We start from the raw sequence: 23,379 nt of genomic DNA, 5'->3' as shown, positions 1-23,379 counted from the left end.
GGCAGTGACCTAGGTGCCCACGGCCCTTTTTCAGAAGTGACCTGGACACGGAAGAGACTTTATCTAACTAGGTAGATCTACACCTCCTCTGTGGAGATCCTGGGACTGCTGCCAAGAACCCACCTCCACCCACTTTCTCCTACTCCACGTGTAGGAAAATGGTGCGTGGTCACTTGTTAGGGAGTGCTCCAAGTGATGCTCCATTTGAAGCATGCCCCTGAGAGTGGTACTGGGTATGCTGTGGTAGGAGCAAGCGAATAGTGTTTATTCCTCAACAAAGGTCTCAGGGTCACGCAGGAGGAGATACAAATGCATGCACTGAAAGTCCATGGGATTTAGATGCTTATGTTGGTTTTGCAAACAGGACTTAGGGAATTTGTGCTGAGGTCAAAGTGAATTCTGTCTGACAAGCCCCTGCTCCTGTGTGCACTTCCTGTCAAATGCTAGGCTCTTTCTTCTCTTCTGAATGAAGCATTAGGAATAGGTGAGGAATCGCTGATTGGCATATTGAAAGAGAGCTTCATTCACGCTAGCGCTGCCACGTGTTTACTATACTGCAAGTATTTCAGAAATAAATGAGCTCTTCCTGTTTCATTAGCAATTCACATTTCCTGGAAAATACCCATGAAAAAGAGTTCCTAGGTATATTAATGCAACAACAGAAATCCCTCGGATTCACTAGGACACCTACAGATGCCCCAGTTTGTGAGTACTTTCTCCCATATGGCTGTCTGCCTTTGTCAAAATACATCCGCTTTTAGATTCCTGCTCCTTGACACAGATTCTCTCCTTAGTCTGTTCTTTGTTTCCTTCTCTTTACATATTCCAGTAACTCAGTCTCCTTTCCACTGGGTTTTATTAATTGCATAGCACACGTGGGGATGATCAGCCCAGGCTGAGTTCCAAGTGCTTGGTTGACTGGCTTGAAGTATGCGGCAGCCTTTCCAAAACCCACAAGCGGGACAGAAGGTTTTAGTTATTAGCTCCAACCACAACTTCCTATGACTGAATGAATTGAAAAGGTAAGTCTTCTTCTTCGGTAAAAAGTCCTCTTTGTCCCACGTCTCTGCCAGGGCTGTTGCTCCCCTGAATGAATACAGCTCTGAAAGGTTGGCATCCATCTCAACCTCGGACAGTCATTTTTCCTCCCAGGGGTGACTGTGCTGGGAAGACGGACAGTACTTCCCCAGACCTGGAGTCTGACTCTGCTGAAAGCCTCCCTTATGTTTTAGCCCTTTGGCTACTGAAGGTGAGGGCACTTTATCTGGATGCAGGCTTTGGCCTTCCAGTGGTGCAAGAAGAGGTGGTGCTCTCCCCTACCTTGGGGGTCTTCAAAAGGAGGTTGGATAGATATCTGGCTGGGGTATTATGATACCAGCACTCATTCCTGCCCAGGGTCAGACTTGATGATCTGTTCAGGTCCCCTCTGACCCTAGAAACTATGAAACTATAAGAGCAGGGATGTGCATGTACTTGGTTGCTTCTGCATCCCATCTAGGCTGCTGTACAGAAGGTTGCTTCCCCAACACCCGTTTTCTTGGGGTTCCTTATCGTATCATATCATAGGCACAATAAGGAAGTCTCTCCTGGTCTTGCCTGCTCCTTCAGCATCTCTCAGACGCTCTGCCTCATCTTTCTATTTTTGCCCAACAGCAGACCCTTCAACACTGACAGGCACGTCTGCTAATTTGATCATTTTTGTATGCAATTCTGCTGCTCAGTATAAACTGAGATCATGCCAGTCGGCTCCAGGATCCTATGCAATTAAATTCTGGCTCTGTGCACCATGCCTTTAAACTTATCTCTTCAATCTGCCTGCTGTCTAATGCCTGACCTGGCATCAGTAACAACCCATAAAACATATCAGGCTTGGCGTCATCTTCCCAGAGGTTACCGCACCGCCGAACCTCTACCAAATTCCCCTGTATCGCCACCCCTCGTGAGCATCTAGGAAACTATGTCGATAGTATAGTTGCTGCTACAGTTGTTTAGAGTTGGCTTAACATTTTCAGATGGAATAATTCTCCAGCAGAAAATCTCCACTAAGTTGAAATCAAAGCTTTCCATCTAGATATACTGATTTCAGCAAAAGTTTGTGGGTTTTTGGGGGGGTTTTTTGGGGGGGGGAGGGGGGGAAGAGCCTGGAACAAAAAGTGTGTTGACCTTATGAAGGCAAACTTTTTGCAATTTTTCATTCAGCAATTATTTCATTTTTTGCTGTAATTTAAGAGAGAAAATATAATCATGACTATTCATGTGAAATGGTTTTGTGTCTACCTCAAGGAAATGGATGCAACTGAGCCCAATGGTGCCACAACCACAACCAAGTGGCGGCCGGTTTCACAGTAAAGCGTCTTGCCCTCGAAGCAGAGAAGAGAGTTCAAAGGAAGGAAGAGAGGAATCTCAGCCTGCTGTCTACTCTCCCCTGAGGAAAGACCTGCAACTTCTGCAGATGGATCTATAGCTCAAGACTTGGACTCTTAAGTCAGCTCAAGACCCATCATGAGCCGTGGCAGAGATCATCCTTGAATTGCTGAGGGATTGCTAATGATGACAACTGTTCCATGCCATGGAAATGCAGCACCCAGAGGAACCTGCAACTACTTGAAAACCTTGCTTCTGGGGCACATCTGACATTTTTTGGCTTTGTCCTGATTTGAAATGCAACCAGGTTTCAACACGTCTGAACATCCTGTGGAAGAGAAATCCACTCTGGACAAGCTTTGCAACTGCTGGCTCCTGTTAACCTCCACGCAGAAACCCAACTGCTCCAAAATGTTGAGGCCAGTCACACCTGAATTAGACCAACAAACCACCCCATCACCAGCGGCCTCTTAAGCAAATGTTTGGCACCCCTTTGTCACATAGAGAATTGAACTCCTGCTGGCTTAGCTTTGTTGTTTCCAATCAGCATTTTTCACTTCCAAGTCCAATTCTCTGGACTTCAGGCACCTGCATCCCAACTTACATCCAAACTAAGGCCACTGTCAACCTTCTCCCCCATGTAGTTTCCCATGCCCCTGGTTGGCCATAACCTACCCAGGAATGGGGGCTGCTCCTGGGACACCTTCTCCTTGCTCTGCTTGGGTTGTTGCTTCTTCTTCTTGAGTATGAGTTCGGAAAGTCAACTCCTCCAGCCATTTAAGAGTAGATCCATCAATATTACTGCAATCTTTCAGACCATTTGCTTCCTCTGGTGAACCATACAGAGGGCAGTCAGTCAGTACATACTGGGCTGTCTGATCTCCTTTGCTACACGGGCACGATGGTGAGTATGTAAGGCCCATTTTATGTTTGGTTTTCTTGAAGGCTCCCTAGCTTGACTGCAATCGGTTCAGGTTTGCCCATGCCTTACATGGGAGTTTATGACCAGGAGGGTGAGGATGGTAGATAACTGCGTTGGGGGCTCCCTAGTTCTTGAATTGAAACCTGATGAATGACAAGTTTCATAGTTGCTTTTTCCATGCTCAGAATTGTATTGATCTCCATCATGTTCTCTGCCTCGGTCCTCTCTTTTCCAAGCAGAAGAGTCCCAGGCTTTTTGGTCTCCTTGGCTGGAAAATGTTCTGCATCTCAGATCACCTTTGCTCCCCCCCTCCCTGTACCTTTTCTAATTTTATCCTATCTCTTTAGCGATGGAGTGCTCAGAAATGTACAGGGTACTCGTGACATGGGGCACCATGGATTTATATAGAGGCATGATCACGTTTTTCAGTTCCTTTCCTAATGATTCCTAGCATTGGACTTGCCTTTTTGCCACTGCTGCATATTGAGACGATGTTTTCTGAACTCTCCGCAATGACTCCAGGATACCTTTCCTAAGTGGTAACAGCCCGTCAATCAGAAGGGTTTGGGTTATTTGTTCCACATGTGCATTACCTTGCAGTTATCAATCTTAAATTGCATCTGCCACTTCGCTCCCCACTCACTCACTTCTGGGAGATCTTTCCTGTAAGTCCTCATCACCAGCATTGCCTCTGACTACTCAGAATCGTTCTGCATCATCAGTGGACTTTGCCATTTCACTATTTACTTGCTTTTCCAGATGACTTACGAATAAGTTGAACAGTTTCGGTAGCAGCACAGAGCCCTGCTTTCCAAGTTGAAATACAGCCGTCTACTCCTATCCTTTGTTTCTTAACTTTTAACCAGTTTTCAGCCCCTGAGAGGACCTTCTCTTTGTTCCCACGGTAGCTTTGTTTAAGAACCTTTGATGAAGGATCTTGTTAGAAGCCCTTTAAAATCCAAGTGTACTCTTTCTTCTGGACCCCCTTATCCACATGAGTGCTGGCCTCTTCAACGAGCTCAGGATGTTTGTAAAACGCGACTTCCCTTTATAAAACTCACGCTGACTTTTCCCCAGCCTTTCACTTTATCCATGTGACTAATTCTATTCTTTTATTATAATTCTGCCAATTTGCTGGAAAGAGAAGTTAGACGCAATGATAGATAGTTCCCTGGATTTCCCTTTGCCACCCCCTCCATATTGCCTCTGGGCTCTATTGCTCTCTCCCCACCCTACTTCCCCAAAACTAGTAGCTACTCTTATTTCTACTTGTCGACAGCAGTGGTTCTCAACTGGGGTGCCATGACATCCTTTCAAAAATGCTGCAGTACCAAACCAGGGCTGAGCAGGGAAGGGAGGTGGGCAGGTGGTTAAAAATCAATGATTTTTTTTTTAAATAAAAAATTGGATTTTTAAAATATTTAATCAAATTGTTTTATTTAATCATATTTTTGTTAAGACCCATATAAAGATAATTTTAATTTAAGATATGTTAGAGCTCAAATATATCATCATGGAATAGGGATTCTAACTTCTAACTATAGAATATTTGAGACAATATATTCATGTAACCTTTTTAGAAAAGTTTTATAAATAGGACACAACAGGCCATGGACTGGGACTATATTAGGGGCCCAATCTTATGGGGTTCGCAGAGGCTCCTCTATAGATTAGTAGAGATTAAAGAAAACCACTCTAACCAATGGGACTCAGGGCTCAGTCTAGAAGATCCCATTAAGCATCTCTGTGATGCTTAGTTTCAGTTCGCACACTGTGGGTTTGTGTCTCCAGAGATAACACCCTTAATAACAGCAGTATATGGAGATGAGCGATGACAGAGTTGATTAGCTACCCATCAACTCTAGTGTCTCTCTGCAAGTTTGTGCACACAGAGTCAGGCCCTTACCTATCTCTAAAAGTGCAAAGTTTCAAGAATTAAATGAATAAAAGATTGTTGGGGGTGAAGTAGATCTGGGCAAGGAGGAGAAGTCTGAAGATAAATGCAAGGGGGGAGAGGCAGTAAAAAACAAAAAAGGGAAACATTTTGAGCACACTATTCCAGAAGTCTTGAGGGATAAGTTTCTAAGTATACCCTCTCCATTGATTTGAGCTCTAGTGAGGGAATGGTATGGTAGAAAGGAAAACTTCATGGCAGCAGGCCATAAAAGAGACCCAGTTTGGGAATATTTTAATGAAAGTTATATCAAACAACAAGAATGCACTTTTTGTAGAAAACAGTGATTAAATCAAGGTGTCCTGACCAGTGACTTCAATCATATTTTAAACTGATTTGATTTAAATCAAATCCACCCTGGAGGGGGGAAAAACCAATGAAGACCGGAGTGCCTGCTCCTGCTGCTTCCCTGTGCAGCCCTGTCTATCCCTCCTGGAAACAGGCGTGCAGGGCAGTCCTACCTGGCAGTGGCAGCAAACAAAAGATAAAGTAGGTCAGCTGAGACTTTACAGTAGTTCTCACCCAGGTGACATCAACTTCAGGCAAGGTCTGAAAGGGTCCCCTGACCTGTAGAAATGCCACAAAGCAGAGCATAGGGCCTAGCCCTGCTCTATCAACTCTCTGTTCACTGTAAACCCGCTAGTGTTTGTACTTGCACTTGAAACCTCTTTTCTATAGTCACCCCCATCCCATTCTGAACAATGCCCCCTTTCCTGAGCTCAGGGCTACCGTACCCCAAGGCACTGAACTGCTGCTCGTACCTCCCATCATTCCACAAATACTGCTGGGGCCACTTTGCCTGTCTCCTCTCCTTACTCCAGCAGCAGAGTCAGCCAAGTCCTGTGTATCCCCATGCTGATCACTGATGCAGACAGTTCTGGGTCGGTGTAGGTTTGTAGGTTCTTCCTCCTGTTACAGCCTCTTCCTTACTCTGCCCCCTAGTCAACAACTGACCATAAAGGTCCATCACACAGTGAACGGTAATTCATCGTTTATGGTTGTATTTCAGCAGCTGCTTGTTCCCTAAATAATTACAGAGGATTTAAAGCTGAGCCAAAAAGTAGCAGCATGGGTTTGTGACCCTTCCTGCTTTGCTAGGCTATATGGAAGGCAACGCTAAAGGTTTCTGACAAAAAAAAAAAAATCCCCAGAACAACATTTTTTACACTAGAAATTAAGATTTGGCAAACCCAGGATAATTACAGGCCCCAGAGAACAGCTGACTTTATGATGTCACAAGAAATCAAAAAATGAACAATGCAGATGTGATTGACTTTTTAGTCAAGTCTGTTTTATTCCCTTTTACCAATACTTCTTCATGGCAATGCCTACTCGGAGTTTGCTAAAGTTTCAATAAAGTCTTCAATTGTTTATTTTAAAAAAATCCTCAAGACCATCAATAAATCACCCACTCGACTCAGGAAACGCTTTCATTCCCCAGCCTCAAAGTGTGCACATAATTTTTTCCAGCTTTCTTCATGAAGAAGTGACCAAAGCCACCATCTCACATCGTAAGAAATCTTTTCCAGCTCACTGCTAGGCACTGCCACTGGGGATGAAGTAGGTGAAGGGACCATTGCCACGGCCTAAAAAGCAACATGTTACAAATAAGGCAGTGAGTGTGGCACAGTTGGGTGCTGTGGCATCTGGTCCCTGTGTGAGGAGGTAAGCCCCCTCCTCCACCCCACACCCACTCCAGCTACCCTAGTGCCAGTAGCTGGTGGCTCTGGGGACTGCCGCCATTGCTGCCCTTCCCTGCTTGGCAGCCTCAGTGCCAGCCTGGCCTCCCATCCCTCCTTGAGTATGCTCTGGCACAGGGGGGTGGACATGGGGCTGCAGCAGCACTTTTGAACCCAGCTCAAACCACACACTCTCAGGGCTGGCAGGAGGGGCCATGGAGGCAGATGGCTTCAGTCATAGAACATGAGAGTGGGAAGGGATCTCAGGAGGTCACATCTAGTCCAACTCCTGCTCAAAGCAGGACCAGCCCCAACTACATCATCCCAGCCAAGACTGGGTCTCAAAAACCTCCAAGGATGGAGAGTCCACCACTTCTCTGGGTAACTTGTTCCTGCCCTCCTAGTGAGAAAGTTCTTCTTAATATCCAACCTCAACTTCCCTTGCTGCAGCTTGAGCCCACTGCTCCTTGTCCTGACATCTGCCCCCACTGAGACCAGTCCAGCTCCATCCTCTTTGCAACCCCCTGCAGGGAGATGAAGGCTGCTATCAAATCCCCCATCAGTTGTCTCTTTTGCAGTCACCAGTGTATGAGATTTGTAGAGGAGCAAGCTGGCTGGCAGGGTTCCTCCCAGGTACAGACCAGGGGTGGAGAGAGGGCAAATGATTGAAAGAGCAAGCCATGGTGAGGTGAGGTCCTGCCCCCAAAACCATCACTCGGCACCAGGTAGACAAGCGGTTCTCGCCAATTTTAACCTCACGGCTTCCTCCAGAACTATTGTGAATTTAAATTCTCACTCGATGACCAGGTGCCATTAAATCAAGAGCAGTTATAGAGGGGGGCCTCGAGGCTAAAAAGGTTGAGAGCCAACTGAAATAAGAGTACATGCTTAAAAAATAGGATTACAAAGGAACATTGCACCTTCTTATACTACATGAAATACAGGACACGAAGCCAAGCAACAAAGAAAACAGTCACTGAGCCCCTTGCTTGGTCACTAGATTCTGCCATCCCTAGTCGCAACAAGTAGCCCTCTACTCTAGGGATTAGTTCCACTGAAGTCAGACTGGCTGCAAACAAGGAGCAATAAAATGTTTTCTTCAACTGGGGCCAATGGGAAATCTTCCTCTGGCACCAAAACCAGCGTGGCTTGAGGAAGGACTTCAAGGGTTGGGCTCCAAGTGCATGAAAACAAGTGGTTTATTCAGCAGAGAAACTTACTCTGGAATAGCAGAAATGGCTCCCAGTAGAACCTCATTATTTTGTGCTAATGGCCAAGACGACCTGTTCTGAACGACTGAGTTTGCCAATTAGCAGCTATGCAAGTGCACATGGACGAGGATGCATAATCCGTCACAGGACAGATTTTGCTCACTTCTGACAGCACAGTTTTGCCTTAACCCTTTATAAATCTACTTCAGACAATTTCTTAGAGAGGAAGGAGGGTTCAGTGATTAGGGCACAGGCCTAGGACTGGAGAAGCCTGGGTTCAGTTTCCTGCTCCACCACAGAGTTCCTGCCTGACCTGGTGCAAGTCCCTGAGTACTTGTCTCTATGGGGGGTTATTCCACAGTAGCTATTTCAGATGAACTAATCCTGATCAAGTCCCAGTGTAAGTCAAGTCCCAATGTTGTTCATGGAGAATAAGTCTCCAACTGGGTGTCATTCAGGAATAGTTTTTGTGCTTTAATTCAGACTCCCCCTAATCCAAATTAATTCACCAGTGTAAATAAGCCCTAAATACCATATTTAGTCCCATATGACACACACCTTTCCCTGCAAAAATCAGCCCTCCAAAATCAGGGTACATGTCCTAAGCAGGGAAGGTGATTTTCTTCACCGGAATAGAAGCATGGAGACGGTCTGCTGCAAAATGCCTGCTACTTCTCTCTGATACAGCAAGCAGCAAGGGCAGAATCCAGTTTTAACACTTTCACAGTTGCTGTCGAATTGGCAGCAGCTTTTGGCTGCCAATTTGGCACCTGCTGTGAAAGGGTTAACACTAACTTCTGCCTGAAATAGCCAATAAGCTGCTGCCTGCAGCCAACCATGATTCTGGAAAAATCTTTTCTGCATTCGACTTTCCAAAAACCAAGTGTGCATCTTATTTGGGGGCACATGCAATAATATGGAAGACGACAAGATAACAGCTGGAAACAGGCAGAAGCTACAAGGAGACAGGCAGCAGTCTTAGCACATCAGCAACCTAACCCTGGTGATGTTTTCCAGGCATTATGGCAGAGGCAAGTTTTAAGGAGGCTTTTGAAAGAGAAAGATGAAATGGTTTATGGGAAGTTCCTCATGTCTGTGGGGCAGCATGAGGGATGAAGGGGCTTTAATAAGCAAGTGGCTGAGAGAGGCAAGCAATACTGGCTGACTTGTGGTATGAACAGTCCCTTGCTGGTGAATGAGGAGGGACAGGTCAGGTGGGAGGAGGCCACAAAGAGCCTTGGAAATGAAGGCTGGCAGCTCATGGTTCATGCAGTGCAGAAGAGGGAGTGGGGATGCACAGAGCGGGTAACAAGGTCAGAGCAAGGGGCTGGGGGAATGGTCTTGGCAGCCATGTCCTGGATGAACATGAGCAGAGCAAGGCTGCATTCATAAGGGGTAGAGAGGAGGATGTTGACGCGATTGAGACAAGAGAGGCTGGATGAGAGTCCTCCCCATGCGGATGGACAGGAAAGGCTGTAGCACAGAGGAGCATGCAGAGAGGATCGGCAAGGCTTCGATGGAGGAAAGGTCTAAATTGAAGAGGATGCACAGGTTACAGGCCCTACTGATTGGGTTATGAATGACAGTCCTTGGGGAGTGAGGAAAGGCAGTGAAAAAGGCAGGGACTGGAATAAAGAGCTCTGAATTAGCCACATTCAGCCTGAAATGACAGATACTACTCAAGCCAAAGAGACAGACTGAGACACTAGCTTGGACAGGAGGCAGGTCTGGAGCAGAACTGTCGGTCTGTGAGATGTCAACGCAAGCATGGATTGTGGCTTGTGTCCGTGGAGAGGGACACTCAGAAACAAGGTGTCGGGGGGAGAGGAGAAGGGGAGCAAGGACGGAGCACCCCGTGGAGCCTCCAGAGATGGCTGGAAGCAGGATGAGGGGGAAAACCTGGAAAGAGTGACTGGAGAGGCAGGAGGAGACCGAGCCTCAAAAGCCAAAGGGGAGGGATAAGATGCCGAGAGCATGACAGGCTATGAAAAGTGGCTGGCAAGCCAAGGAGGCTGCGCAATGCAGAACAGGTTCTTAGCCTTGGCTAGGAAAGGTCATTAGACAATATGTGGACTGCAAGGGATGGGGAAGGCTGACATGGACCCGGAGGAGAGGAACTCCAGACAGCTATTATTAACAGCACGTTCAATGAGCTCAGATATGAAGAGGGAGCTGGGAGGACTGTCGGAGGGGCAGGTCAAGTCAAAGCCTGGTTTGGGCTTCCTGTAAGAGGAAAGAACTATGTCATATGTAAAGAAAGGGCGAGAGAAGCGTATGAGAGCAAGGAGGAGCATAAGGGAGGGGATGACAGTCGCCAAGTGAGAAATCAGCAGACAGTGGGATGGAGTCACAGGGGACTTTGAGAAGGAGAGCCTTAGCAAATCGCCCACATCTGCGACGGGAGGAAGAGAGGACTCTAGGACGAAGAAGGGAAGGTACCCCAAGGGCCGGGGCCAGTGCAATCCGTAAATACAGTGGAGACTCAGAGGCACTTAAACATGACGGCAATGGGGCCCATGTAAATACCGCAGATTAGACTAGAGAGGTAGTGTTTGCCTCAACCCAGGGTGTGCGGCATGTTCTGCGGTGTATTCTGGGGAAGGAAAGCTGTATTAGTAATGGGAGAGCTTACTACAGCCTCCAAGCTATTACTTATTTGTTGAACCCCTATTGAGACAGCTGGCTTTCATGTGCCAAAAAACCAAAGAGCAAGTGAGTTTTTCTCACATCTTGCTGAATAATTTCCAGAACAGAGACTTGTTTTTACCTGGGGCGTAGCCAGGGCTGCTGGTTGGATACATATTTGGGTTGTAGGCAGGGGCAGCTGTGGGATACCCAGTTGGATAACCTGCAATGAGAAGGAGAGAGAAGTTACAGTGCTGTCAACAACAGTCAGGAAAAAAATCAGGAGAGAATAACCTTAGAAGAAAAATAAAACTCTGTATATGTACAGGTCATCGGCAGAGGTTGTGAAGCAGAAAATGTATTATTGGATGGGCCATGTTGAGAACAGGGGTATATTCAATACAATCTGTAGAAAACTACCAGGAAAATACATACGTTGAAGGAGTCTGATGATGACAAACCAGAAGTGGATTCAAAAGATGTTCGTTGGCTGCTTTTGTGGACCTATTAATGCGATGTGTCCATCTTTTACTGATCTCCCAGGACAAGTTCAAGAGAAGAGCCACACATCCGAGCCCACGTTTTGCTACATGAATAATCACTGAGCTTAAAAGCACAAAACTCAAGCGAGGGAACATTGCTACCACCTCTTGCTGATCCAGGGGGTGCGGTGCTCCCGCACACAATGCCTGTATTCAGCAGTGCACGCATCTGTCAATAAACCGCTCTTTTATTGTAGGCTCTCCTTTATCCAATCAATTAATGACAATCCCTGGAATTCAAACTGTTGGGGGGTTTTGTTGGTTTAGTTTTCACCGCCCACAACTGTTTTACAGATCCGGTTTGGTAACACTCAACATAATTGCACACTTTCTTCCCTTCGCACTCGCTATATCCCTCCTACAGTTTCAATGAGTTGCGCGTTCTTCGCTTCCTGCTGCTGAGCCGAGCTGTGCAGCGTTTACCAGCGGCGACCGTTTCCCCGGTCTCTCTAGGTACTTAAATCGCCCCCTTCCTATAAAAGATGCAGGTCATAGCGGGACAAAGTCAATCCTAGGTGGTCTCCTATGTCAGAGTAGACTGGAGCCAGTAATAATAAGCCCCACATCAGCGGTCCAAATCAATCTTTTTCTTGTGTTACACAAGACCAAAATTGGTGCTTCCTTCCCCAGTTGGTCCCACTATTAAACCCCCAGCCGTGTTTTCCTACCCAACGTGTCTATGCTTGTACTATTAAACCTTCTGCAATCTAGGTTTCTAAAATTTGGCCTCCAGAACCAATCCGAGCGCCGCGAAGATGTTTTTTAAAGGTAATTTGAATGCATCTAATTCAACAATCATGACCATTCTACTGGAATAAATGATTGTATGTTCTACCCTCTCATTTTCATCAGTGTCACATTTGGCTTCTAAATCAGGTTAATTAAAAATTGCAGTAGTTAAGGCTGGATATGCTGTAGCTTAACAGCTCCCCCCGCTGCCCCGCTATATATGAAACCTATGTTGCTGACGCGCTTGGGCATATACAGGGTTTTAGCAATCAAGCAGCAATTTGGAATGTTATTTATAGATCCAGTGATTGCACATATCACCTTAATGATGAAGACCCTGAGTCAAAAATATCCACATTTCATCTCCTGTTCACTGGATTTTTTTTTTTTTTGAAGAGTCTTTTCTCCCTCCAGGTTGCTAATGGCCACTGGTACCAACTTTTTCTACGCCTAAAGCCCGGGTCCTGAATACATTGAGCTTGAAACAGCTTCCATTACTGGAGCCAGGTGGGATCCCCTGCATCATGGCTGCGCAGAAGAGAGGACCAGTGCCATCTCTGTACCAACCATTTTTTTCTGCCATGAAAGGAAACAAAAGAGGGGACATCGACTATGCTCCTTATAACTCCTGGAGACAAAACACCACGAACCAGATCCTGTTCGATCTATTAGGTGCACACGTGGACATCATTGCCTAAGTGTGATCCTATTCCATGCTGCTCACATCCCTGAAAAGACCTTAAACACACCTACTTTTGCAGCACACCATCATCTTTGCTTTCCAAATAAACCACAAAAAGCAGGAAGCAAGAGGAAAACCCACCCACCTTCTGCATTAATGTTCTTTCAGGGACTTGAGCAGAGCGGAATAAGATGACACTTAGGCACCTAAATCCACTTCCACATCGAATAGGGAGAAAAGGAGCTGGTCCGCAAAAGTTAACTGAGATGGCTGGCATGATGAGGAGGAGGAGGAGCTGCAGCTGAAGCGGGCTAGGAGAGAGAAACCCCCAGGACATACTTTCCACGTCAAACCCTTTTCAGTACGTTTACCCCCAGTGGAAAGCCAGCGAGACCATGGAAACTCCTCCTGTGACCCCTGGAGCCTTTTGAATGCATTTATGGTCGTTGGATATTTCCTGTTAATTAGAGTCCTTGCCCTGAGAGCAGCATATGATGTCAGATCTCCTTCACCTACATCTTTTTTGACCATAAGCATTGAGCAGGTTTGGCTCTGGAGACCTTTCCTTCGCTCCTTTTTCTTACACTTGGTCAGGCTAAGGCCAGACAACACACTGGAAGGGTCTAGTGCAGGACTACGTGAACTGAATTACAGCCTAAATGCATCCCTTAGGGTGAATTCAACCTGTATAGCACATGTGAAAGACCAGGGTGTATCAGGTGTGTAGACTTCAGTACATCTTTTCTCCTAATCAAAGCAAGACCTCAGAGGCCAACGGGGGCTGGGTCAGATTCTCTGACCTCCTCAAGACAGTCTGTGATACGTTCAGCCTCAAATGGCTGGAGCAGGAGTTTGCAACACATGCGGAAAGCCCCATGACCTAAATAAAACAGGCCAAAGTCAAATACACCAGAGCACTTCTCCTTCAGTGCCTGTATATGAAAAATGTGACCTCTGTTTTTGTAGCATTTTACTGAGCTGTTTGAAGTCTTGCAGGCCTGTTGGCAGACCTTTTTTTATGGATGTCTCGAAAAAAAGATCACTTTTCAAATAAACCAGGATTCAGTGAAAGAGGCCAAAGCATGCAGACATGGAGTGCGGATGGACTTTCGTTCTGTTCGTCCCCCAACCCTGATCACACGTAGTTTGCTTCTGTGCGAGTCGACCTCCTGCAAACTATTATTGCCTCTGGTTGACTTAAGGAAAGACAACGGAAAACTATCGGGGATTTGCCCCTACTAATAAAAGTAAAAAGGGGTCAGAATGGGAAGCAACAGAGTTTTTTTGTGGGTATTGGGGCAATTTCTCCACCCCTAAGTGGTGAAAATTGATGTGTTGGAGTCGCAACAGCTGGCAACACTGCGGTGACATGGCTTTGTTCTGGCTTTCCCATTGACGTCCTAAGACTGTCCTCCCGCCATCCCAGCTCCATCTCTCCATCTACCTAGACTCTGATCCCACAAGGACAAGCGTAGGTGGGGAAAACTGTCACCTCTGTCTGAAACTGCAGTGACTGCACTGAGCCTCCGGCTGGGATCGGGGCTCTAGACTTTTTCTTTGGGGGCAGTGAATGTCTTTTGCTGTGCTGGCAGCCACTATAGCACCCATGATAAAATGTGAGTGCTAAGAGAATTTGAGGAGATGTCAAGCAACATTTATTAGAGAAGAAACAAAAAGATTTTTTCCCTTTTTTTTTAAATTTTCATTATGGATCAGACTAAAAATTAATCCACAATCGATAGACCTGTTCATTTAACAGTCTCTCTGCGGTAAACTTCTGCCACTATGACTCTGAAAAACACTAGCTGAACTGGCTTGAAAATCCTGATGTAACAACCAGAAGAGTAAAATGAAAAGCACTCCGGGCTGCGGTACGTACTCGAGGATGTATATTAAAGCTGCCTTTAATTTTTCATGGATTTCTAAATGTTTCTATAAAATGATTACCGTCTCTGTTCTTCATTATGCTCTCCTGTGCAACGCTGCCTTTGATTAATGGTTCCTAGGCCATAGCTCCTGACCACCCTAATCCCCCCATTTTGCATAACTTAATATATGTACCTTGTGAAAACACAAAAGGAAAAAAAAAAGACAGCTCAGGCAATAAATTATAATTGCTGCCGAATAGAGCCTTTTGACCATTTTCAAGCAAAAGGAATGGCGTTGTTTAGCTCCATCCTGGAAAACTGTACCCAGATTGCTCGTGAACAAGGAGTCTGCTTATATTTGCAGTCATATAGTTTACGGTCTATGTGCTTCCAGTTGTATTCAAATGTACATATGCGAGCAATGCCAGGAGCCTGTAATTTCCCCTTCTGCTCAATGCAATGCTGTATCGAAGACACATCCCTTTGCCTTCTGGTGCCCTTTGACACTGCTCCTTACTCCTTCTGGGATGGGTTGTGCCTCTCCTGCCATTTCTTAAGTGGCTACTGCAGTGGTTCTGCACATCAGTTATGGGAAAAACACTGAGAAACTGGTGGATATCAACAGAAAAGATTGAGCAAGTGAAAGGCTGGGTTAGGAGGCAAGACTAAATATGCATGGCTCGGCTATGTGACAACAGACCACGAGGAGGAGGGCTTATAGACCTCACCGAGGCAGCAAGGAAGTGGGTTTTAAGGAGGGTCAAAGGTTAGTTTGCTGCTACCCTTCCTTCATTTACTTAAACATTTATAAATCACAAATCCATCACACAACTCAGTAGCACAGCGTCCGCAATTTAGACTCTCCAAGCCACTGCTTCCTCTGCATCCTTCGGTCAACACATAAGGAGAAGCCTGGGAGAACAGACTGGCTTTGCAGAGCAACACACTCAGGCACTAATGGACCAGGGGAGAGAGATAAAGTCGCATGGGAAGCCATTCGCTTGGAAGACGCCATCTTCAGCCCTCCATCTCTGGATCTGAGGGCACCATGTGAGGGATCAGAAAGCATGCAGAAGCAATGTGCTGTGCGCAGTATGCGTGGTGCTGCCTTCTGCCCTTGCTGGAGGTTGAGTACTCGTCAAGGATTGCAGCGATGCAGGTACAGGTGACAAGGGCACGGATAACCAAATCAGACAGCCACGTCAGAAAGACAAGGTCAGAACTTCCTGACCAGGAACGGGCGGAAGAAAGTTGCTACCTCAACCTCCAGAAACAGCAGAGCCTTGAACAAGATGATGAGAAGGAGCAACACTTCCTCGGTCTCTTATAGTTTTGTTTCTTTCCCCTCCACACCTTGAACTGCCAACCTTGTTTCGGTTGGTCTTACCTGGATTGAGCATTGGGCAGCTAATTCCCAGGCCAAGGCCATGCCTCATCTCTCTGGGCACTGGAAAAACAACCACGTTCCCTTTGGGACTGATGAGAACCAGAGCTAGAAATAATGATGTCGATATACTGAAGGAACCAAGCCATCCCACCTCGCCTTGTCCTACAATGCCTCCCAGACCTCCTAAATAGAAAGGATGGTGGAGAAGCTTGATGAACAAGAGCTTGGTGAATGGGGAAGCTATCAAATCATTCAACAGCAACTGCTGCCATGGACATAGGAAGTACCTGAGCTCAGGAAGAGCCAAGCCCCGTAACAATATTCCCTAAATACTGAGGATTACTGAACTCTGGAGCAGGCTTGCTAAAACCAGAACCACAAACTCAGTCACCAGAGACATTAAAAAACAAAACCAGACACTTGAAAATCTTCAGCGACCCTGCACCGATGGAGGAGTCAGTAAAACAGTCAGGCTACAGTCAGGTTCTCACAGATCTCATCTCTGGAAGGATGTAACTACAGCTTTAGATCACGGGTAATATTCGGAGGACACCTAAATGCATTAAAACCCTACACAGCATTAAAATCACCTGGAATTAGGATACCTAAGTGACTTGGGAGCCTTTGAAATGTCTATCCCAAGTCTCACTGCACAACTGGAAACTCGGGTTGCAGTTCTGTGACAAAAGGGGCCGGTCTGTGAAGCTCAGATTTCATTTTCATTTGTTATTGGGCAAAATAATTCTCTTTTTGAGCACTGACTTGGTAAAGGTACCATTTACTTTTTCAGCAATAGTGCGATGGGTTATCTGACTACCGCTTAAATTGCCACAAGACTAAATTAACTGGCAAGACAAATTTGTCTGGTGTCTTCCTTCCCCTAGTAAAGCTAAAACAACAATCCACTCCTAACAGCAGTTATATGACAAGTATATTAAGAAGATGGCAACATCCTTTATGCCAGCCATGGACAAGACGCTGTGCAAAGCCATGCTTTTAAGCCTTCCTCCAAGGCACTGGCTAAGGATGGGGCTGGGGACTGGGCTGTGCCAATGCTCCTGCCTGGACTTAAAGCTGGAGGTTTCTGGCTAGAGGGTCTCGCTCCACCGTTCAGGGTCAGACCGATGTTGTATTTGGGATCAGGAAGGAATTTTACCCCACGGTCACATTGGTACAACTGGAGGAGAGGGGTTTGCCTTTCTCTGTTGTGGGGGGTGTGACCGCTCCCTGGGATCTCTCAAGCATATATTAACGATCTTACAACAGCGGGACGTTGGCTGCCATGGTCGCCTTGCTTTACCTGTGGCAGGTTTGGATGTTGTCTCGTGTTATGTCAGGGCTGATGGTCGTTCTTCCTAAGAAGTTAGACAATGGATTTGTCTGGGATTGTTTGGGTAGGAATGATCCTGCCCATAGGCGCCGATTTTTATTTTTGCAAAGCATACAGACAGCTGGAGCAGAGCTGAGTGGAGTCCATAGTAGGGGCACCGATGCAGGGTGCCCGCTGCAGGCTTGAGGCTCCCTCTGGGAGCCCCGCGCCAGCCATGCCACCATGACGAGTATGCCCTTGCCCGCCAGGCAGCAGCAGGCGGCACAACTCTGTGCCACCACCCTTGCTGCTGCTGGGTGGGTAGGGGGGCGCCTCGACATGGTGGTGTGGCTGGATCGGGGTCCCCAAGAGGAAGGCAGCAGGGCAGGGAGCCCCAGCCTGCAGCTGGCAACCTTCATCCGTCCCACACACAAATTAGGAGGGCACACGTCCCCCATGTCTCCCTCCCTGGGAGTGCACGCAGGGGCAGGGAGCTGCCCCCCCACCCCCTGAATGAGCCACCCATCGTCCTGTCCTGCCCCACACCCTGGCCTCGGGCCCCAGTGCCCCCAGGCCCAGCCCTTGTCCATCCCTCATCATGGGGGCCTCAATCCCTATAAACTTACCTGCAGGTAGCTGGTTGGAGCTGCTCTCCATCACTGCTTGGGGCTCTATTCCCGGCCATGTGTATGTGTGTGCATACGTGCATGCACATGGTGCCCCCTACATCCCGCAGCCCCTTGCAGCCTGCGAGAGGAAACCTGCTGTTTCCCGCAGTGAACGGAAAACCCAGATCCAAGCATGGTACTGGGAGTCTGGGACACATGCTGTCCCAGAGCCGTGCAGCCTGGGACCTGGACTTGTTCCCATCTCAGGACTGTCCCATCCAATTTGGGATGGGTGGTCACCCTACCATCTTCCCGAGGGGGCCAGGGTCCTCGGGCCCCCATGTACTCGGCACCTATGATCCTGCCTCAGGCAGGGGGTTGAGCTAGATCTATGGAGGTCCCTTCCAGCCCTCCTTCTCTGTGATTCTCTCCAGCTAGCATCCATTACAGGGGACTCAATCTAACTGCTGTTCAAACACTGCCTGCAGTATCTCAAGAGCCAATTAATGACTAAAATGCAATTGAATAAAAACCCAGACAGCCAAGCAAAACTTCACGTATCGTGTAATCCATTGTTCCAAAATGGATAATTCAAGGGCCCATTTTACTAATTTCCTCTTTTAAAGCCCTGGACGTATTTATGCCAATTTGCTTCCAGTTGGTGATACTATTTAGACTGTGACACAACCAGAAGCCTTTTGTCTTTACAACACATACTCGGCTCAGAGATTTTAAGCTTGCCAATACGTAACAGTAAATAGGTCAAGATGTCTAATCCCCTCTGCTGCAAAGTCCCTTCAGATGAAGCTTTTCACATCCAAGTTACCTGCCTTTTATGTCTAGAGGATCCTCCGCCAGTACCAAGTCTTTTATTTTCTAGATCTGCCTAAGAATTATGGGATTTAAAAGGCAGTGTATGTTTGCTGTGCTCTTCGGGCCACAGGAAACAGCGGCACATCTTTAGGCGCTTCCGAAATATGTCACCCCCCTTCCCTTCACACTGATTGAGGATTTATGCATGCAAAGCCTCACATTTTGTGAAATGAGGGTATGAATCTGGTACTTGAGAAATTACCATAGAACAGTGAAATTACAGAGCAGACGCCATGCAGGCTCCCTCACGCAGCCCTGCCAAAATCCTCCCTAATCTCCACCTGTAACAACGCTCTTCTTGAGCGCTGATTGCTGGCAGTATTGAAAGCACAAAGAATGCACCTAATTATGCAACGATTTGGGGATATGGAGAAAATCGCTGATAAGGACATCTGTGAACTAATTCTGCGTTTGAAGCCAAGTCTCCAGAGCAGAACGGCTGTTACACTGAGGAAATGATGGTGAGCCGAGAGTCTGTGCAGACACCGTTCTCTCATTATACCAGCATCTTTCCCCGTCTGGGGCGACGAGGTTTCTTCCGCTTTCGTGCTCAGTGCAGCTGAGGACTTGGACATGGGGTGCGCCCTGCCCTTTGCTGGGAGCTGTCCTAGGGGGTGGTTTCAACAGCTCAGCTCTGTGCTGGGAAAGTGCAGCTGGGAGATGGGGGGCAAGAATTCAATCCTTAACGTCTATACGCCAGCTTACTCCGGCTCTGCGTGCAGCCAGCCCCAGCGATTAAGCAGCGCAGATGGCTTAAAAGGGTTGTGAGCGCACAACCCAGTGCTGCTCCCAGGAGGTCTGCATGGAGACAACGGGGGCAGCCCCTTGGTCACAAGTGACTTGCTCACCTTGGAGCCTGTCTCCCAGTTCCTTTCTCAGTTAGTCGCACTGACACTCGAGTAGGCCAAGAGACTTGCTAAAAGCTCCATCTGATGGGACTCTGCAGCAGAAAGGGTTAGACATCTCGACCTATTTACTATTACTTATTGGCAAGCAGCAGCCTCCATGCCAAGGGTTGGATCTTGTTTAGCACTGAGCCTCTATTGCAGCTTCTGCCCCCTTCCTTCCTGCCCCCATGCCATTACTGTCAGGCAGAGCTCAGCTCTGGCTTGGGCTGGGTTCCCTCCTGGCCATGGAGGACATGGAAACTGGCCCCTTGCCTGGCCAATCCACTGCTGCACGGCCCAGCAAGGGCTGAGTTTCTATGTCCTGTGCCCAGGAGCAGTTTCTGACAAAGTGGAGAAGGAGAAGCAGGGGTTGTGGGGAGCTGGGCATGGGAGAGGGGTGCCAGTGGGAGGGGCAGGAAGGCTGTAGGGTGAAGAAGGGGGGCAGAGGGCAAGGGGGCCATCTGACCCCCCACCACCCCAAAGCCACTGCTTTCCCTACCGCAGCAGTGGAGAGAGGCAAATTTAAGACGACCCTCCAATAATGGCATTCTATCCCTGGAAAATGATAACAGATTTATACATTTTCCATATATAAAATCTAATTATAGGAGGGGGTCGTCTTAAATTCAGAGTCAGTTTAGATTCGAGTAAATGCGGTACATTAAGAATAAGTGCAGCAGGATATAATTTGGAAGAAACGTAAGAAAAATGAATCGACCAAAACTGATCAATAGCTGAAAGGCAGGTCCTGTAACCACAGACGTGTCAGCAATCTTTGGCGAACGCACAACTAAGCAGGGGCAATGCGTAGAGGGTACATGTGCACCCCCCTGAGTGTGGTGGTGCACCCGCTACAAAAAGGTGCCGCTGACATTCCCTCTGCCAACACTGCGGGAGGTCGCTGCTCACCACCCTGACACCACCAGCAGTGTCTGTGGACAGTCAGCAATCTCCACTGGTCGGCACCACCGCCGCCAGCAGTGTCTGCAAGTGGTCGCCAACCCCTGGTTGGCACTGGCCTCCCCCCGCCCCTGCCACCGACAGCGCTGGAGCCATCTGCAGCAGCTCCTTCTTACCGCTGCCGTGCTCCCACTGCTGCTGCGCTCCCGCCAGGGGCACGCATCGTTTATGCAAGTAAGTTCTGTTTTTCAGGAATTAAACTGAAAACACAGGAGGCAAGTGTTCAGCCTATGAAGTGAAGTTGAACAGAGTCCCAGGTCTGTCTCGTCCCCATTTTATGTAGACCACAGTTTATTTTTAGATCATGATAACCCATTCATCAACTTAGCTACACAACTAGTCCAGCCTACATGGGTCAAACGTACAAACGTAGGGAACGTGAGAGCTAGCGAATGTGAGGTGAGGAGCACAGGGCTTCTAAAATCAGTCACAGCTATATTCAGTCTTGTGATCAAGCAGTGCCACGTCCTTATGACTGTTTCAAGCACCATCAGCCGATCATCCTCATGCTCAAGAGTAAAGCTTGGAGCAAATGAAGATATGGTTGGGATATGGACACCTCAAACCAGTTACCATGAGTCAAGCTCCAGTGGGAGCTTGCTGCAGAGTAGGGCACACACTGTAATCACCCACAATATTACCCAGTTAGGGTGAGGCAATAGTTAGAAAAGTAGGTGGATACCCTTATTTCTCTAGGGGCAGCTGGCTGCATGAACTCGAAGTGAAGTCTGCATGGGTCTCCAACAGCCTGGTTTGTGTGACGCTTCATTCCCCTTAGCCCTGAAGAGTCAGCAGGGATTTGTGCATCAGCAACTAAGTTCTCCGTGAAGGGTATCCGTCGCTCATGTCAGGTGGAAAAGCCTATTCTTGTTAAAAAGCTGTATCCCACGGTGATATTAATACAGATGCACTTCAAACGCTATGTAACACCTATCAAATGACAATTTTTCTAGCATTTTTCTGGTCTGTAATTCCTCAGTCTTCTTCCAATCAGTCCAAACGCTAACGAGGGGCGATGATTCCCTAAAATTCGCCTCCTGTCTGCCTTGAGAGTTAGCTCTCATCAAGGGCTGTCCAGTGTGGGGAGACCTCCTTCAGGAAAGAAAGCTTTCTCAACCTAAATTTGGGCGGGGGGCAAAAAAAATGAAAAAGCATTTGCTTGCATTGCTTGAGTTTTTCCATCTGTAAAATGGCAACAATTCTCCCTGCCGTCCAACCCTCACCAGTGTTTGCGAGGCATAAGTCACTCGTTTTTGGACCTTTGAGATGCTTGCTGCTATAGAAGTGCAAATGATTACCCGTAATTCATTTACCAGGCTCTTTACAAGCCTCTGATACAGCTACAACATCACCACAGCTTTCAGAAGCAAGCATTCCTCGTTAACCTTGTGCTTTACCATCCATGCTGGGAAAGTTTCCATAGCAACTCTATTGATAGTCTTGGATGGAAGTATTTCTGTTCTGCTCTTTCTGGAGTAGTTTGTAATGTAAATTCAGTCCGGCGCGCTTCCTCGTGTGAGAGCGATTCCATGCTCTGTGTGCCCTCCGGTTATAGGTTATGACAGTGCATTCGTAATAACTGTTTGGAAAACACTCCTCTGGGATTTGCTTAAAATGTATTTGTTCATCTGGCTAATTTTCAATTCGTCAGGTTCAGCTCTGCTCACAAATCTTTCTGCTAACTTTCCCTAGCCAGCTGCCACCCCGAGAAGAAACAATTGCAGGTCTCGACAGATCATTTCTCTTCTCGGCGTAATACAAGCCCACACCTCATCAGTTCAAAACATTTAAAGGAAAGTTGCAATCTTAAATCCCAGGCTCACTTTTAATTGGTAACGGGGAATTTGTCAGTGCTGGTTTTCTTCTGACCACTTTTTATCTTCTGATCTGTCCACTTTATACTTGTGATGGATGGGCCTGAAAATATTCACCAGTCCTATTGAAGCAACCTCTATGGCCTCAAACAAGTATGGAGCCATATGGTGCCAGGTGCTATAAAAACAGTGGAGAGTCCTGGCCCAAAGAGTATATAATGTAATGAAATAAGACCACAAACAGGATAAAGGAAGTATTATTCCCATTTTACACTTTGGGTTCTGATCTGGAGAAAGATTAAATGACTAATCTATGTAATAATGACTTACCTACAGCAACATTTTCAATGCTGTGAGTCATGGAAAATTACTGGCCAAACCAGAAAAGCTGGGGATCGTTGGATCTACAGCAGGTGGATCAGGAGCTGGCTCAATAGGAGCCCACTGTGGGTTATGTTGAAAGGCAAGTGATTTGGCTGGAGGGTGATTACCACTGGTGTTCCTCAGCGATGGGTCTTAGGACCTATCTTATTTAACATTTTTATCAGCAGCCTTGCTATTAGAACTAGATTTGCAGATGACGAAGCTGGGGGGCAGAGGGGTGCTGCTTATATGGAAAAGGACCAGATGGTTATACAAAACGATTTAGATCCTCTTGTGGAATGGAGCATTACACATGCTAGGAAATGCAACGGCATGCACTTAGGGACAAATAACATGACTATAAGGGCACATACACTGGAGACAACTGATAAAGACCGGGACCTTGATATACTGGAAAACTGTAGGATTACTATGATTCACTAGCAGACTAGTTATCCCACATGGACTGGGCTAAATAGCTCTATCCAGTGTCATGTTGCCTTGCTTCTGGGCAAGGGTCACACAAGAAGTCTTGGGACAGAACTGGGAATTGAAACCAAGTCTGCAGTGCCTCAATCCAGTGTCCTAAGCACAAAATGATC

General features: G+C 47.1%; 1 protein-coding gene across 10 annotated transcripts in view; it reads right to left on the bottom strand.

The window, feature by feature from the left end:
- The window catches only part of FAM168A (family with sequence similarity 168 member A), a 335,671-nt gene that overhangs the window by 46,653 nt on the left and 265,639 nt on the right, over nt 1-23,379 (bottom strand). For all 10 annotated transcript variants that reach the window (XM_059722450.1, XM_019488413.2, XM_059722451.1 and 7 more), the window contains one exon: nt 10,898-10,978. In XM_059722450.1, the coding sequence (XP_059578433.1) occupies nt 10,898-10,978 (81 nt within the window). The remainder of the gene's footprint in view (nt 1-10,897; nt 10,979-23,379) is intronic.

This window comes from Alligator mississippiensis, chromosome 1 (assembly GCF_030867095.1).
Source record: "Alligator mississippiensis isolate rAllMis1 chromosome 1, rAllMis1, whole genome shotgun sequence".
Taxonomy (NCBI): Eukaryota; Metazoa; Chordata; order Crocodylia; family Alligatoridae; genus Alligator; species Alligator mississippiensis.
Note: the sequence above shows the minus strand (reverse complement) of the source record. Positions and strands in the feature narration are given on the sequence as shown.